The 18,841-nt window shown below is 54.8% G+C and overlaps 1 protein-coding gene and 1 pseudogene across 1 annotated transcript in view; both read right to left on the reverse strand.

Moving 5' to 3' along the window:
• The window catches only part of BIN1 (bridging integrator 1), a 56,893-nt gene extending 44,855 nt beyond the window's left edge, over positions 1–12,038 (reverse strand). The window contains 1 exon segment of the mRNA XM_014482491.2: positions 11,655–12,038. Within this exon segment, the coding sequence (XP_014337977.2) occupies positions 11,655–11,738 (84 nt within the window). The 5' untranslated portion in view covers positions 11,739–12,038.
• Positions 12,039–16,307: 4,269 nt separating this feature from the next.
• LOC138990433 (histone H2A type 1-B-like) lies at positions 16,308–18,278 on the reverse strand (annotated as a pseudogene).
• Between the last annotated feature and the right edge of the window lie 563 nt (positions 18,279–18,841).

The raw sequence follows: 18,841 nt of genomic DNA on the forward strand, positions 1-18,841 counted from the left end.
TCAGGAGAACGTTTTCACCTTGTCCCAGGTTCAGCAAATGCAGCCAATTAATTGCGGATTCTGTTTCTCAGTTTAGATCAAGATTCAGCTTGTATTCCTGACCATTAATTCGTCCTCAAGTGTCCCTCCCCTCCCCGGCCCTGGGCCCCCCAACACCCCCCCTTGCCCTCGCGACTCCCGCACCCTCCCCAACTGTTTTCCCGCACAGCTTTGGCGTCTGTGCCTGGAACTCTTTCTACTGAGGCCCCCTAAGGAGTGCTATGTCAGCCCTGTCCACATCCGACATTGACCTTCTGGGGTCCCCGTGACTCCTCTGTGAAGCCACGTTCCCCCACCACCATGATGGAGTCATAGGGGAACCAGGGGCCATGTGAAAAGCTCCAAGGTGGCTTTTCTGCAGGGTCACCTTCTCCTCCAGTGTGTCAGCCTCCTCCCCAACCTCCTCCCCAAACACACACACACACACACACACACACACCCCTTCCCCCAGGTGTTTGCCCCACAAAGGCAGCCCCACACACTGGCTTTCATTTGAAAACACTTAGGCATTTATATTTGCACTACAATAATCTATTTCCGGCATCATCCAACCACCTTCTCCCCCATTCAGGGATGGGGGTGCTAGCTCCCAGGAAAGGCCAGCCTGGGGCCAAGTCGGAGAACAGAAGGGGGAAAAAAATCCCAGGGCTTGCTTGAGCTCCAGTGTTCTCACCTCCCCAGTGGGACCATAATCCAGTCCTGCCGACCGCACTGGTCACTGAGAAGAACAAACGAAAAATGGCAGGTGGGAAGGCTCTGAGTAAACCCACGAAATGCCGCAGAGATGCTCTCCTGTCCTCCCTTCCAGAATCATCCAGACCCAGCTGCATCCAGTAGAACTCTGTTCTGCCAGGGGAATCTCATGCTTCCCCGTTCCCAGATGAGCAACTGAGGCTCGGCGGCCAAGGCAGGCTTCCACCCAGGTCTCGAAGCTCCGGCTCTCCTTTAGCTGCGCCTCCGGCTCCTCAAATGAATGAGTGAATGAGGGACGGGAGACCCCTCAACCCAGCCCACCTGGAACCGATTGCCCTCCCCTGCCCCAACCCGCTCAATCAAGCTCTGGCTCAGGGGGCGCTTTGGCTTCCCTCCTGTAGGAGATGACACCACCCCTCCCAATTTAGCGTTTTCAGACTATACAGGGAAAAAGGGAACAGAAACCGCACTGCAGTTCAACTTCAAGAATCTGTTCATCAGCAAAGAGAAACAGCTCAAAACACAAAAGCCAGAACGGCCCCTACCTGTGGGTTCCCAGGGGTTCCCCAAGATGCTCCCTGGGACAGAACCTGCGTGTCCACCCCAGCAGGCCCTGATCATATCACATCCTCCTGGACTCTCGCCACAAGTCCATGGGCAGGAACCCCCGTTTCCACTTACAGAGGAGGAAACGCGGGCTCAGAGAAGGCATGAGTGCCCAGGACCCCAGAACAGGCGGGTAGTTCCTGGGATCAACCTCCTTCTTCCCCTTCCCTTGTTCAGTCTCTTTCCCTGACTCTTGCCCACCTGCCAGGGGCCCAACCCAGGTCACCATCTTCATCCACCTTATCACCCACATCTGGTCCCAAGGTAGTTGTTGATAGGCTGGAGGGCATGTCTTGAGAGAGGTGATGCTGCCTCAGAGCAGAAAAGTGGGGGGTGGAGGGCCACAGGGGCCGGAGAGGGAGCAACAGGGGTCCCCTAGAGGGGCCTCTCCGGCCCCGCCCCCCGGGGCCAGGTCTGACCTCAGCACCCAGTGCCGGGCCTTGGCCCGCCCAGGGCTCCAGTGTGCTGGCTGCAGTCCCGGGGAGAGGCTGAGCTGAGCACGGGTCCAAAGAAAGTAGCAGCAGCTGTTGGAAAAAGGGCTGGCTCTCCGCTCACTCCAGCCCCCTTCCGGCTGCACAGCCCCTGCAAAGCTCCTCAGGCACAGGCCTGGGTGGAAACCCGGACCCCTCACTGGCCAGCCGCTCGTCCTGAGCCTCATCCTCACGACGTGACGTTACTGTCGTCCACTCCTCACCCGGCCATCTGCGCTCAGAGCCAGGATCCCAACCAGCTGGCATGACCCCTCACCCCCTGAGGACCCAGCCCGGCTCTGATCCAGGACCAAGGGGGCCCCCACTTGGCCATCTGGTCTGGTCTCAAAAGGCGAGTGCAATGGAGTGCCTGGCCCTGGGGGTGAGCTGACCCACTGACCCCTCACAGCTGTCCAGCTCTGCCAGCTTAGCAGCGTCATCCCCTCCAGGGTGCCACCCTGGGGCCTTGAAACACAGAATGGCAGGTCTGCACGCAGTGGGAGGGAATGCAGGATGTAGAGCAGCCTTCTGGGAAGGCCCCGACCCCAGCCCTGACGTAGTGGACTCCAGGACGGCAGCCCTGCCTTCCTGGGCACAGCTGGATTCTGGCTGCCTAAGGAGGGCAGACCACTTCCTCCAAGCAGTCTTTCCTGACTGCCCAGGCCTTATGGAAGGCGCCGGTGCCCTTCCCCCAGCTCTTCCCAATGCTGCGGTGGGCACAGAGTGTGGGGCTGGGAGCTCCTTGAGGGCAGGGCCCGTTCCCCTCCTCTGAGTGGCCTCAGAACCAGAGAATGACAAGGGGGAGAGAGGCGACAGAACACCAGGAGTGAAGCAAGGAGCGGCAGCAATATCCCTAGGAAGGTGTCCTGGGGGCTCCAGGATGGGAGGGCAGGCCTTGCAGGGGCCCTGAGAGCCCCAGCCCAGCCCGGCTGTGACAGCAGTGGCGAGTCCCTGCCCCCAGCGCTGCGGCCGCTGGAGGCTGCTGCCTGCCGTTGGCTGCCACCCACTCACTCCCCAGCCGCTGGGGCTCAGTTCCCACCCTGCTGCAGCCTGCACACTGCACAGGCTGCGGTGTCTCCAACTTGCATCCACCCATCCACCAAGCCCCTCGTCCACCGAGCGGGGCCAGCAGCAGGGACCCAGCCCATCAGCACAGGCTTGGGCACAGCATATGGCAGTCACTCAGTCGTGTCCAACTCTTTGCAGCCCCATGGACTGTAGCCCACCAGGCTCCTCTGTCCATAGGATTCTCCAAGCAGAAATACTTGAGTGAGTCGCCACGCCCTTCTCCAGGGGATTGTCCCAACCCAGGGATCGAACCTGGGTCTCCCGCATTGCAGGCAGATTCACTGCTGTCTGAGCCACCAGGGAAGCCCCTGGGCACAGCACAGGGGGATACACATGACCCCGCCCAAGGGCACCGTGGGCAGCACCAAGGTCAAACCCCAGCACCAGGCTCCAACCCCCACTGTCCATCCAAGCTGTGGGCTCGCTCCTACCCTGTCTGTGGCGGCCCTGGGACCTGGGTCACAGCCTGGGCCCGAAGGTGAGGTCCAGGAGGCCGGGGGGTCTGAGCGAGGCCATGAGTCTTGGGGCCGGCAAATCACAGAGACCCTCAGGTCAGTGAGTCCCGGGACCCCGGTCACCCCAAAGCTTTCTCATATCGGAAGAGATGACTCAGGCCAACCTCTCTTTGGCAATTGGTCTAAAGCCAAGGAGGGCTCCCCAGCAGGGCCCCAGCCCACTCCTAAGAAGGCCAGCATCTAGGCCCAAGCCCTCAACCCGTGGCTCAGGTCAGCACCATCACAGCCCTGAGACTACTGTGGGAGGGAGTTCTGTGTTTGATGCCCAGGCCCCTGGGGATGGCCTGTGCCAGGGCCATCGTATGCCCCCCGAACCTGACCCCAAGACCTGGACTCTGACACCCCTTGTGCTCGCTGGAGGCGTGAAATCCTGCAGCCACATCGCCCCTACCCCTCCCACCCTACACCCTGAACCCACAGCCTCCAGGACCTCTGCCAGCCATCAACCTGTCTCCATCTCCCTGAAGAATCCGGGCATCCAGGCAACACGGATGCACTGAGCGCCCACTGTGCGCACAGCTGGGGGCACCGTAGTGACTGCAGCAGACAGCACCCAGCTGCACAGAGCAGATGTTCCAGGGGCTCAAGCCACTGCCGAGCTTTGAGCGCGGACCAGAACAGCCAACCCACCCCAACTCCTGGCGGCCAGTCCACAGGGTAGGCAGCAAACTGCCCCAGGGCAGGAGGCCCCAGACATTTAGATTCCACACCAGGAAAATCTTCTCAGCTTGGGGGGGCAGGGATCAACATCATGACTATTTCCTCCCCAAGAACATAGGGAACAGCCAGTAGTACCATCATTTCATGAGAGAAACACTACTGCAAAAATATCAACAAAGTAGGTACAATCTCAGGATAAAGTGTACTCCTTTATATTGAATAAAGTAGACACAGCCTACACATCTGGGAATACACACACACACACACACACACACACACACACACACACACCACCACCACCATTTGTCCCCCTTGCAGGAACTCCTGTCCCTAGACTTGCCTCACAAAACCCCAGGCTGTCCCCTCACCTCGTCCATCTGTCCTAAGTCGCTTTAGTCATGTCCGACTCTTTGTGACCCTATGGACCATAGCCCACCAGGCTCCTCTGTCCATGGGACTCTCCAGGCAGGAAAACTGGAGTGGGTTGCCATTTCCTTCTCCAGGGGATCTTCCTGAATCAGGGATCGAACCCGTGTCTCTTATGTCTGGCAGGCAGATTCTCCACCACTAGCACCCAAGGCTGGAGAAGGCAATGGCACCCCACTCCAGTACTCTTGCCTGGAAAATCCGTGGACGGAGGAGCCTGGTAGGCTACAGTCCATGGGGTCGCTAAGAGTCGGACACGACTGAGCAACTTCACTTGCACTTTTCACTTTTATGCAATGGAGAAGGAAATAGCAGCCCACTCCAGTGTTCTTGCCTGGAGAATCCCAGGGACGGCGGAGCCTGTTGGGCTGCCGTCTATGGGGTCACACAGAGTCGGACACGACTGAAGCGACTTAGCAGCAGCAGCAGCAGCACCCAAGGCCTACCAAATACGTCCAAACAGAAAGACCACATTCTGAAGTATAAACTTAGACGCCAGGTGGAGACCCAGGGACATACAAGCAGCCTCAGACCTCATTTAACGGGGGAGAAGGTCTTGGGACCCAAATCTATCAGCTGACACTCCTCATGACGCCTCCTGGGTGGAGACCTACGTCTTATTTGCAGTGCGTGTCTCCAGGCTTTCCCCCAGCCTGAGGGCCTAGTCACCAAGGGAGACGCAATCTCCTAGACAGTGGACCAAAACAGCCCATGGGCAAGTGACACCACTGCTCTGAGCCTCAGTTTCTTCATCTGCCAAGTGGGAATCATGATGACCTCCCAGGCTGCACTGGGGATGAGAATCCTCACCAAGCACCTGGCGCTCAGCAGGTCTGCAACAAAATCAGGTTGTTTTTAAGTTAATATTTGACAAAGGCTTCCCTCGGAGCAGGAAGAGCCTATCTTTCTCTTCTCAATTCCCCAGCCCTGACCCCTGCCAGCCCTTGGCACTAAGCCAGCTTCGCTGCCCGGGCCAGAACCATGCGGCCTCTCTGGGAGCTGGCAACCTCGCTGGGGAGGCCCCAGGAGCTCAGGGTGCCAGCCAGTTCCCGGCACAGGAACCACCAGCCCTGCCCCTCACTTGTGTCCATTTCATCTCACAGTATTCTCTGTGGCTCACACCACTGACTTCAGGTGAGGAAAGTGAGGCTCAGAGGTCAGCGCAACCTGCCCGAGGGAGGTAACCGGTGGAGAGGGATTCAAGCCCAGCTCTCTAGAAACCGAATGCTTGTCACTACCTTGCGTCACGACCCTGCGCTGCTACTTGATGCGGAAATTTTGCAAACGGTCCTCCACAGGCTGGGCTGTCTTTGGTGCCTCCCCCTTCCCTTTTATTGTTCCCTCCTGCCTCCCTTCTTACAACCCCCAAGCAGCCTGGCCTGCATTCTCAATGCCCTGCGGGGTGGTTTCAGCATGAGCGCCCTTTTCTTTGCACTTTTAATCCCAAAGGGAGACTTGCCAAAAAAGGAGCTTACGTATGGGTGACCTACCAGGGTGACATCCAACAGGAAGCCCCGGTCCCCCAAGTGCTCTCTCACCTGGAGACCAGAAGCTTTGGCTCAGCTTCTCCATGACCAGAGGCTTCCCTGGTGGCTCAGCGGTAAAGAATCTGCCTGCACTGCAGAAGCTGCAGGAGATGCAGGTTCAAATCCTGGGTCAGGAAGATGCCCTGGAGGAGGGTATGGCAACCCATTCCAGTATTCTTGTCTGGAGAAACCCATGAATAGAAAAGCCTAGCGCTACAGTCCATGGGGTCACACAGAGTCAGACGTGAGTGAAGCGGCTTAGCACACACCCACACCTGCACGCACACACACCCTCACCAATCCCTTACACCATGTGAGCACTGGCCCTGGGGTGCTCAGGAAAGACTGCCCTGAACCATCAAATCCCACTATGGAAAGGCTACCCTGCCCTGTATCTACCTGCCACCATACTTTTCGTTTCGTGTCTGCCTACACCCTGGGAGGAGGGGAGAGCATCCATGCTCCAGTGGTGGGGACTTGCCTTTGTTCAGCCCTCTCCACACAGCGCCTAGAGTACAGTGGGTGTTTAGTATTTGTTTTCCGAGTAAATGAAGAAGTAAACCCCGTGATCACTTTACTGATCGTCAGAGGGAAGCCTGGGGGTGGGGGGGTGGGGTGGGGGGTACACTTACCCAGGGCCACAGGATTTACACTTACATGAGTCCAGATCCCCACTCCCACCCCGACCCGGAAAACTGTGCGATTCCCTTCCCCATCACATGCTGCCCCTCTGCACACACACACACACACACAGGCACCCACACATGGACACACACCACCCTGGGCTGATCCATCCAGGGCTCAGCAGGGATTAGCTGTCTGCAGGGGCCTGTAATGGACACTGCAGGGAGAAGGGCAGGGAGGAGGGCTGGGGGAAGGCAGGCCTCTGGGCCACGGTTCGGCTCTGCCCACTGAGACTTGGTCTGTGACTGACTGTTGTCCAAGGTCCTCCTCTCCACAACAGGCGTGGGGAGGGGACCATTGTTATCCCCATCTCACACCGAAGAAACCGGCCTCAGGAGGGTCCTGAAACTTGCCCAAGGTCCCAGCTGGTTGGAGGAGCCAGGAGCCCTGCGTCACTGCTGCCTGCCTACCCAGCCCATGCCTGGGCTCTGTCTCTTACATACCCACCCCAAGATCCAGGGAGGAAGGACACAGGGGTTCTAGAACCTCAGGGAAAAAGTACAGGCAAGGCCAGGCTAAGGCAGGCAGGAGGATCAGAAGCACAATTTGTGTGGGCTGAGCTGAGCAGAGGGCCAGGAGCCTGGGCGATGCCAGAGAGGGGAGGTGAGAAGGGGACCCAGCGGGGTCATCTGAGAAGAAAGAAGTGAAGAGTCGAGGCCTCAGCCTCTCTGAGAAGCCATGGAATTCACAGATCCTACCGGCGTTCAAGATTCAAGCAAACCCAGCCCAAATTTATCCCCCAGCCACCTCCTGACACACCCCATACCTTCCATTAGTGACCAGCAGCTCACTCTCCCACTCCACACACACTCCCTGGCCCACAGCTGTCCCCCACCCCACCGCTACCCCAACACCGCCCCCAGGCCCCCGGCAGCCCCATGAGCCGACCTGGGCAAAACTGCCTCTGCCTGCTTTGGGCCCTGCATGAACCAACAGCTTCGACAGAGGAGGGCCTCAGCTCATGCCTGGGCTCAGCCCAACCCAGCCTGTTGGGGCCCAGGAAGTCTGGAGGCCATGCTTACAACTTCCCCACACCCACGGACCTCAGCCAAATGTCCACTGAGCCCCCAGAAACACCCCACCCAGAGATGACGCCTGGCTGGAGAGCCTTCCCTCAAGCACTGGCAAGATGAACCAACGACATAAATAACTCGGGTTCAGAGAGAAGCTGATCCGAGCCTGGAGAGGTGCAGAGAAGCATGTACAGGATCAGAGGAAAGAGACAAGAGCAGCGAGGCAGAGAGGTGGAGGCAAAGCCGACGTGGGGATGGACACGAGAGAGGACACTCGGGGGTGAGAGAGAGGCACCCCGATGGGGAAAGCAGTGGGAGTCACTGACTGCAGCCTGGGGCCTCAGACCTGGGCTCCCTGCCCCCCGCCCTTCCGTGTGGCCTGGCTGCTCTCAAGGCCACTCTGAGCATAAGAACTGGTCGCAAAGGCCTGGCTCCTACTGAGGAGGTCCATGGCTACAGCGTGGGAGACCTTGACCATCCAGATGAGAGTGGCACCATCATGGCCATGTGTCGGGGTCCTATAAATAACTGCCACTGCACCTTCCCTCTAGGGAGCATCAGCTGTGACCTGCCAGTGCTGTTCTGTCCACAGACAGCCCTGGGCCCTGAGCCTCCACGCCGGGCCTCCCCACTCCCAGCAGTTCAGGGCCGGCAGTGAGGGGTGGTGGGGTGCAGAGTCTCCTCTCCTGCGCCCTTCATGGTTCCGGCTCCTCCAGCATGGGCTGGCCTCCCTCGCACATGCCCCATGAGGACTTCTGAACAGTGGAACTCAGGGGCAATCAGGCCAGATTCTACCCCCACCCCAGCTGTCCCTTCTCCCCAACTGTCCCATCCCCCGCACCAAGGACCCAGCCCGCCAATCCCTAATCCTCTCTGTCATCTGACACACGCTCCACCCCAACTTGACTCTGCCCAGCCACCTACTGAGGCCCAAAAATGGAGAGAGTCATTTATAGAGGGTCCGACAAGCCAAATGAGCGATGGGAAGATGACCTCAGGGTACTGAGCACCCTGCGGGCAGCTGGGGGCTGGGAGGTGAGCTGTGACAGTGCCATGCTGGGCTGGCAGACCCCAGGGAGCCCCCCAGTGTGGTCTTGTGCACTCTTCACACCAGGGCCAGAGGCCACAGGCCCTTACAACAACAATTAGCTCCTTGATGGCCAGAGCCACAAGCACCCTGCTCCCCTCAGCACCCTGGGCCGAGCGAGGCCCAGGCGCTCCACACAAGCGGGATTTGCTGAATGAAGGAAGGCTGAGGAGCACTCTGGTCAAATCACCCACCCAGCATCAAGGCTCCCACACCAAGTCCCCAAACACCCCTGTTTGTTCCTAACCGTCCCTCAGCACTGGCTGGGGCCAGGTGAATGTGGGGTGCACACATAGATCTGCCCAACCCCCAGGGAGCACCCAGACCAGTGGTGGAGGCTGGCAGGTGGAGGAGCAATGGCAAGCCCCTGAGGGACTCACTGGACCGGGGAATAGGATAGCTGGTTCCAAAGGCACCAGCGAGCAAGCTTTCCTCCCCCACCCAGGCCCCCCTGAATCCTGGCGGACGGGGCTGAGAGGAGATGGGGGGAAATCAAGGCGAGGAAAAGGAGAGATGGGGCCCTTCTTCCTACGCAGATGTTGCCTAGGCCCTCCCAGCCAAGCTCCTGCTTGTCCCTGGTCAGGAAATACCTTGCCATGGCAACGGGACAACTGGAATTGCCCCATTACTCATAGATTTGACCAAGGCAAGGTGGGGGTGGGGTGCCCATGAGACCACTGACAATGCGAATTAGATGTGGCCCTGAAGGCCACCAGAAGATGCTGAGGAGGCGGCCAGGCCAGCAGCAGCCAGGCTTCGACACAGACTGAGCCTCCGAAGGGCAGAGGGGAGAGACTGGTGTGGGTCGAGGCACCCAGCTTCCTGGACCAACAGGGGAGGCTACTTTTCCAGACTCAGCCAGGAGGCCTGTGCTGCCGCTCTGGCTTCTGGAGGGGAGGGTCTCCCCAACCAGAGCCCATGGGGCAAAGAACAGCCACAGCGCTAAGCAACTCCAGTCCCATGAGGCCCAGGCTCGGGCAGGGCCAGCCCTTGGCCAAGGCCAGTATCTACAGCTGAGCAGCTGTCAGCCAACGACCCAAGGCCACACAACAGAGGCTAAAGAGGGAGGGGCGGCAGCTCAGGGGGGTTAGTGGAAACATGTCACCACATACCCGCAGGGGATATGGCCCAGGCCTGCCACCCCTGAAATCCCTGAAATATGCTGCTGCAGAAACAAGGCAAGTAGGGCAAAGGGGACACAGCAAGAGCAAAGGGAGGGCTAGGACATCACTGGAATGGGGGCAAGGAAATTGTCTCAGCCTCATTCAGCTTCCCATTCATCTTCCTCAGCCCCTTAGGTACAGGAAGCAGGCTTAGACCCAGGCACCTAAACGGATTAGCCAGTCATGGGGGGAGGGGGGTGTGAAGGAGGAGCAAGAGCAGCAGCATCTGCCCCCCACCCCCAATCTGGGCAACTGAAGCCGTCCCAGCCTCCAGCCAGCTATCTGTGGGGCTCTAATCCCTCCGCCCGCTCTGGGGAGGGGAGGAGGACAGCTGGGGCAGGCCAGATCTGGAGTCTGGTTGAGGGCCCTTCCCTCTACACGACCCACCACCTCCTTAGCCCGGGACCACGGGGATGAGAGGCAGACTCTGAGGGAAGCTCGGGGGAAGCTCCAGCGGCCGCCGCCGCCCCCCACCCACGACGATCACGTGGCTGCATCCTTAGGGAGCCCGCAGGTCTCAGCTGCAAAAGTCATTGTTTATAAACAGCCACAGCCAGGCGGGGGAAGGCCGGCCGGTCTCCCGGTTCCCACCCGGCCGTGTGTCGGGCGACAGAGGGGACAGACCCGGCCGGGAGGGGCGCTGAGGGGGGCCACCCTGGTAGGATCACAGATTCTGCGATCTCAGATTTCAGAGTCGGAGTCGGCAGGGGAAGTGGCGTCAGCAACTGGCGCGATCCAATTCAATAAACCCGAGGTGGCTGGGGATGGAAAGCCGGCGCGCGCGGACCCCCGCCCCCAAACCCTGCATTTCCTGCACAGTCAGGTTGCCACGGGAAGCCCCGGCTCCATCCCCCAGCCTACGACCAGGGGCTCTCCCGGCCGAGGGGTCGTGTTTCCTGCGGCGGCTTGCCGCGCCTTCTCCGCTCCAGCTGGCTCCCCACCCGGCCGCGGGCTCCCAAAGCCAGAGCCGCCACCCTCACCTCGGCCGCCGGAAATGCGAAGCCCCTTCTCTGGCGAGGGCACTTCCCGAGGGGCCCGCAGCCCTCCCCTCCCGCGGGAGCCGGACCGGAGCTTCCAGGCCGCGGGCACCCCTGGTGAAAGGAAACCTGACCGCTCCCTCAGCCCGCGAGGACAGAAGGTGGAGAGGCGGGTGGAGAGGAGGGCACGGCGGGCGCAGGAGACGCTCAGAGGCCTGGAGCTGACGCGCCGGCACTCGCGAGCGGAGGGACAGTCTCGGGAATCCCGGATCTAAGCGACCCTGGGGACAAGGGGCATACGCCCTCCCGGCTAGCGCCGGCCCCGCCCGCGGGGAGGGCTAGGAGCGCCACCTCGCCTCCCAGCCTCCCGGCCTCGGCCTCCAGGCGGGGTTAGCCTGGACCTCGCGCCCGGAGAGCCGGGGCCGCCTCTCCCCTGCAGACAAGCAGCGAAGATACAAAGCGGCTGGAGCTGCGGGTGGAGGAGAGGGGGGAGGGGGAAGAGACAGCTGCGCCCTCTCCTGCCCCCGCCGGGGGTGAAGAGACGGAGGACGCGGGCGCGGGGGGACACCCAGAGCGCCGCGGGGCGCAGCCTGTGGACCCCCGAAGGTCCTCGGCAGCCCTCGTCTGGAGGTGACAGCGCCCAGCCGCGGACGAGGACCGGCCCCCGGCGCGGGGGTAGGGGACAGGTGTCCAGACGGCGCGGGGGCAGGGGCTCGGGCTCGCTCACCTTCTCCTGCGCCCGAGTGAGCTTCTTCTGCACGTTGCTGGCGATCTTCCCCGCCGTCACCCCCTTGCTGCCCATCTCAGCCATTGCGGCTCAGGCTCGCCGGGTGGCGGGCACAGATCTCCCAGCCCCCGGCCCCGGCCCCGGGCTCCCGCTCCACGCCGCGCACTAGACCGCCGAGCCGACTGGTGGAGGCGGAGCGTGCGCCCGGCGAGCGAGCGAGCGACGCGGGGACCGAGGGAGGGACGGACGGATGGAGGGAGGGGGAGGGAGAGAGGAGGGGCCGGGCCTCGGGTGGCGGTCAGCGCCCCCCGCCCGCCCCCTCCGGACAAGACCCTGCCTTTTAAAGGGCCACCCCGGAGGCCAGACCCGGTCCGCCGGCGGGGAGGGAGCGGCGCCCACCGTCGCCGCGGCTGCAGCGGCTGGCCGGACTCCCAGGACACTTCGCTGACACCGCCCCGGGGCGGGAACTAGTACGACCGCCCCGGGTCCGACGCCGCCGCGAGCCCTTCTTTCAACCCAGTAGATACCTCCCGCAGCCCAGGAAAAGAGGCCAGATGGAGGAGAAAGGTCCTTTCACAAACCGAAGATAAAGTGGGTGGCGATTGCTGAGCGCCCCGGGAATCCGGGAGCCTGCGCAGGAGCGCGCTCACCGAGGGTCTCCTTCTTGACACTCAGCCTCTTGGCCTCTAGGTTCACCCTTCTCGACCGGGGTTCTTGGGACGCCACCGGGGAACTGTTCCTCTTGCTTAGTGCCTTGCTAACCAGACGCTGGGTCTTCTAATCTGCGGATAATTATTATGATAACAACAGCCTAATGGTACTGAGCGCTGAGGAGTGCCTGGCACTCTGTTAAGTGCCCCCTTGGCAACAGCCCTATGAAGTAGAGCTATTATTTTTCACCTTTTACAAGTGAGACACAGAGGCCTGGAACCAGACCTCTGACTCCACATCCCAGGCTTTCCAAACACTCTATCCTGGGTGGTTGGTCTCCTATTCCGTGCTAGAAGAAAAATGAATGGTCATTATTCAAAGGAAAGAAGGTTAATCTATCACTGACAACTGTGCCAACAGACCAATGACACTTATTCGAAATTAATAAATATGCATTGGGTTTACTGATCCCACCCCCACGGCTCCCCAGAATCACGTCAGAGCCTTGGAAGGATGCCACAGCATTTTGTTGCCCGGGAGGCCAGTGCCTGTCCCAGGGATGTAGGCTGAACTGAGTAGAGAGAGGAGTCCTGGAAGCCCTGCTGAGGAGGCCTGGACATGTCCAGCACCCCACAGGAGCCAGGGTAGAGGGCACTGGCAAGCTTCCAGGAAGAGTAGCAAAGGCTTTTGCAGACCATCCACCAAGCCCACCATACACAGAGAAACTGAGACCCAGCAATAGAAGGTTTCTCCTGGGCTCCCTGGAAACATGTTCCTCTCTAGAGCCTGGCTTCTCCTCCACTTTTTCCTGCAAGACTGCTCAGCACCTCAGTCGTTCCAGCCTATTCTTATTCCTATTTTGCAGGCAGACAGACTGAGGAACTGCAGCTGCTGAAGGTCAAAGAGATAAGCAGAGATTCAGACCTAGACCCTTGTGCACTAAAGCCCTCAGCTAGAACATGGACCTGCTTTCGAGGAAAAGCACCAAGCACACAGGAGCAGAAAGCATTTTGTCAAAATTATTATTATAAATTCATGCCTGATTCCTGAATTACAAAAACAAAACCAAAGTAGTGCAGTTTCTCAGGCAGCTTTCTCTTAAATGCTCATCAGCTTTCACCTCATAGGTGTTCTCCTCCTAACTTTATGCATGGCACTTTTCTAACCATTCTCTAAAGAGCAATTTCTTCCAGCCCTCCTCTGACGAAAGGAGAAAATGTGCAAAAGTCAAATCAGATTACAGTCAGCCCCAGGGAAAGTGGGAGATTCTGCTTCACTGGACTTGGGTCAGTTGACAGAAAAATTGGAAGCAACATGAATGGTTATCAATAGGATAGGGTCAGCTAGACAGCAAAGCAACCACAGAGACCATTAAGGGAATCATTTTAAACAATTAAGGAGACTGTGTAGCAACATGAAATAATGCTTAGGTACAATTATGAGTGAAAAGGAGAAGATAGGAAATTTCACATGTACTGCCTTCGCAACCACATAAAAATAAATATAAATGCTCATGATCAAAGACTGGAACAAACCATGCACAAGGAAATAGATATTTTAAGGTCAAGGCATTATGGCTGATTTTTTTCCCCTTTGTGGGCTAAGTCGCTTCAGTCATGTCTGACTCTCTGCAACCCCACTGACTGTAGCCCACCAGGCTCCTTTGTCCATGGGGTTTTCCAGGCAAAATTACTGGAGTGGATTGCCCTTGCCTTCTCCAGGGGATCTTCCCAACCCAGGAATTGAACCCATGTCTCTTTTGTCTCCTGCGTTGGCAGGCAGTTTCTTTACAACTAGCACCACCTGGGAAGCCTTTTCCCCCTTAACTTCCTAAATATTCTATAATAAGCTGTGTTGCCTTCATAAACACATATGACTTTTATCTTTAAAGAAGACAATTCTTTGATCTGATCTCTAGTTTGGAAAGACTTTTTTAAGCACAAAACCACTGGAAGAAGTTTTGAAATAAAAAATACTTGTTTGGGGGTACGTAAAAATTCAATTTTTTTAAACCTCAAAAAGTACCATCGACAAATAGGATGAAATTTGGAAGGAAATGCTCCCAAGATATCATAAGGCCAAAGGCTAGGAATGTAGGGGATTTTTACTTTATGGTTTCCTATAGTGTCTGATTTTTTTAGCAGGACAGTCCATTGTTTTTACTATCAGGAAAAAAGATTACTTACATTTTGAAAAGAAAGTTGACATAAAAAAGCGTAAGAATTTAGGGGAACATTTTTGAAAATAAAACTCTCACAATTCATAAGAAAAACACAAAGATTTTCACAAATAAATGGGCAAATGGTAAAAAAGGACAGTTCACAATGGAGATTCAAATGATCAATACATAGGTATTAAGAGTTCAGTCTTACCAGAAAAACAAAATTGCTTCTTAAATCAATGAGATACCATCCCTGATGTCATTTTCATCAAATCAGCAAGTCATTTTTTTAAATTATGTTATTTAAAACCAGAGAGACAGACACATACTGCTTCTGAGAATATAACAGATACAGGATTTCTGGAAAGCAATCTTGCAATATGTATTAAGAATTATCAAAATACTCTTCAATCCCAGAATCCCAAGTATAAGAAACATCTCAAAAGTTTAGCAAAGTTTAATTACACAGATGTCCATCCCATTATAATAGTACAAAATTGACAGTACATTGGCTATTATTATTGTTCTTGTTACTACGATACTAATATACATATTCCCCAACTCCTCCAGTCTCTTGACTTGCATTGCATATTCTATAATAAGCTGTGTTGCCTTCATAAACACATATGACTTTTATCTTTAAAGAAGACAATTCTTTGATCTGATCTCTAGTTTGGAAAGACTTTTTTAAGCACAAAACCACTGGAAGAAGTTTTGAAATAAAAAATACTTGTTTGGGGGTACGTAAAAATTCAATTTTTTTAAACCTCAAAAAGTACCATCGACAAATAGGATGAAATTTGGAAGGAAATGCTCCCAAGATATCATAAGGCCAAAGGCTAGGAATGTAGGGGATTTTTACTTTATGGTTTCCTATAGTGTCTGATTTTTTTAGCAGGACAGTCCATTGTTTTTACTATCAGGAAAAAAGATTACTTACATTTTGAAAAGAAAGTTGACATAAAAAAGCGTAAGAATTTAGGGGAACATTTTTGAAAATAAAACTCTCACAATTCATAAGAAAAACACAAAGATTTTCACAAATAAATGGGCAAATGGTAAAAAAGGACAGTTCACAATGGAGATTCAAATGATCAATACATAGGTATTAAGAGTTCAGTCTTACCAGAAAAACAAAATTGCTTCTTAAATCAATGAGATACCATCCTGATGTCATTTTCATCAAATCAGCAAGTCATTTTTTTAAATTATGTTATTTAAAACCAGAGAGACAGACACATACTGCTTCTGAGAATATAACAGATACAGGATTTCTGGAAAGCAATCTTGCAATATGTATTAAGAATTATCAAAATACTCTTCAATCCCAGAATCCCAAGTATAAGAAACATCTCAAAAGTTTAGCAAAGTTTAATTACACAGATGTCCATCCCATTATAATAGTACAAAATTGACAGTACATTGGCTATTATTATTGTTCTTGTTACTACGATACTAATATACATATTCCCCAACTCCTCCAGTCTCTTGACTTGCATTTCAGTCGTATCTGACTCTTTGTGACCCTATGAGCTATAACCCACCAGGTTCCTCTGTCCATAGGATTCTCCAGGCAAGAATATTGGAGTGGATTGCCATGCCCTCCTCCAGGGGATCTTCCCAACCCAGGGATCGAACCAGCGTCTCTCATATCTCCTGCATTGGCAGGCAGGTTCTTTACCAGTAATGCCACCTGGGAAGCCCCTACCTACTGAGCACCAGCCCTGGGCTTAGCTCTGCCAGTGGTGCATGCAGCGAATCCCCTCCCTCAGGAATTCACTATGTGGGGGCCGGGTGGGGGCTGGGAGGGCTGGGAGGCTCTTTGAGGGAGTGATGTTGACCACCGGAAGCACTTTCAAGAGAACAGGGAGGGAAGCCTGCTGCCCGGCAAAGCCCTCAAATACGGAGGCAGGAATAAAGGAACAGACAGACAGGCGTCTGGCATGTCACAGGTCTGCCTTTCCTTCTGTTCTTTCGGCATCCAGGTCTCCCAGTCCCTGCTCCGCACCAACTCGCCACAACCCAACCCCAGGCCTCTGCACAAAGTCCTTTAACCAGATGTGATTAAGCTATAGAATAGCCAAACATGAAATGTTTACCAAAACAATAACACTCTTGCATTTTTGTGATGGGGAAATGCTATAATGTGTTGTTAATAGAATAATGCAGGATATTAATGCGTACAATGGTATAGTGTCAATGGATATTCAAATGTGGCTGGTATCTCTGGGTGGAGTGGTAAAGGGGTGGGTTTGGTCTTTTTATCTCTCTCTCTTCTTCCTTTTTTATTTTGCAAATTTTGTTCATGTACTATTTCTGTAATCATCAAAATCATCAGGGGTAGCTGATAACTCAGTTGGTAAATGAGCTGCTGCTGCTGCGTCGCCTCAGTCGTGTCCGACTCTGTGCGACCCCATAGACAGCAGCCAACCAGGCTCCCCCGTCCCTGGGATTCTCCAGGCAAGAACACTGGAGTGGGTTGCCATTTCCTTCTCCAATGCATGAAAGTGAAAAGTGAAAGTGAAGTTGCTCAGTCGTGTCCAACTCTAGCGACCCCATGAACTGCAGCCTACCAGGTTCCTCCGTCCATGGGATTTTCTAGGCAAAAGTACTGGAGTGGGGTGCCATTGCCTTCTCCGGTAAATGAGTTACCTCCCTGCAATGCAGGAGACCCTGGTTAGATTCCTAGGTCAGGAAAATCCGCTGGAGAAAGGATAGGCTACCCACTCCAGTATTCCTGGCTTCCCTAGTGGCTCAGACAGTAAAGAATCTGCCTGCAATGTGGTAGACCTGAGTTCAATCCCTGGGTTGGGAAAATCCCCTGAAGAAGGGAAAGGCTAGCCATTCCAGTATTCTGGCATGGAGAATTCAAGGGTTGCAAAGAATCGGACATGAATGAGCAACTTTCACAATCATGAAGAAATGCTATTAAAAACACAAATTGAAATGAGGACAGTGTTCCCTGGTTGGGAAACCACAATGTTGTGGCGTGTGTTCCATGCCTGCTGGTCTGCATGTCTGAATGGTGATACCTGGGGAAATTATTTTTTAAACCATGAAAGACTCAGGCTGGGGCAAAGGTCAGTCCTCCTGTCCCTTGGAGAAAAAGAGCACCACGAGATATTTTCCTTCCATCCTTCAAAAATCAAGTAAGACCCAATATCAACTTTTCCTGGGTAACTGAAAGTAAAAGTGCCGTGGGAACGTGAACACTTTACTTGCCCTTGGCCTTGTGGTGGCTCTCAGTCTTGGGCAGCAGCACAGCCTGGATGTTGGGCAGCACACCACCCTGAGCGATGGTCACACGGCCCAGCAGCTTGTTGAGCTCTTCATCGTTGCGGATGGCCAGCTCCAAGTGGCGCGGGATGATGCGGGTCTTCTTGTTGTCCCGGGCCGCATTTCCCGCCAGCTCCAGGATCTCGGCTGTCAGGTACTCCAACACCGCTGCCAGATACACCGGTGCGCCGGCCCCGACACGCTCGGACTAGTTGCCCTTCCGGAGCAGGCGGTGCACGCGGCCCACGGGAAACTGGAGCCCAGCACGCGAAGAGCGAGTCTTGGCTTTAGCGCGAGCCTTGCCACCCTGTTTACCACGGCATGACATACCTGCTAGATCACGAAGCAAAATATTTCACAAGGAAAACCAAACAGAAAATGACCCAATAAAAATAAATGACCCAATCAAAAAATGGGCCAAAGAACTAAATAGACATTTCTCCAAAGAAGACATACAGATGGCTAACAAACACATGAAAAGATGCTCAACATCACTCATTATCAGAGAAATGCAAATCAAAACCACTATGAGGTACCATTTCACGCCAGTCAGAATGGCTGCGATCCAAGAGTCTACAAGCAATAAATGCTGGAGAGGTGTGGAGAAAAGGAACCCTCTTACACTGTTGGTGGGAATGCAAACTAGTACAGCCACTATGGAGAACAGTGTGGAGATTCCTTAAAAACTGGAAATAGAACTGCCTTATGATCCAGCAATCCCACTGCTGGGCATACACACTGAGAAACCAGAAGGGAAAGAGACACGTGTACCCCAATGTTCATCGCAGCACTGTTTATAATAGCCAGGACATGGAAGCAACCTAGATGCCCATCAGCAGATGAATGGATAAGAAAGCTGTGGTACATATACACAATGGAGTATTACTCAGCCATTAAAAAGAATACATTTGAATCAGTTCTAATGAGATGGATGAAACTGGAACCTATTATGCAGAGTGAAGTAAGCCAGAAAGAAAAACACCAATACAGTATACTAACATATATATGAATTTAGAAAGATGGTAACAATAACCCTGTGTACGAGACAGCAAAAGAGACACCCATGTATAGATCAGTCTTATGGACTCTGTGGGAGAGG

This window comes from Bos mutus, chromosome 2, assembly GCF_027580195.1.
Source record: "Bos mutus isolate GX-2022 chromosome 2, NWIPB_WYAK_1.1, whole genome shotgun sequence".
Lineage (NCBI taxonomy): Eukaryota > Metazoa > Chordata > Mammalia > Artiodactyla > Bovidae > Bos > Bos mutus.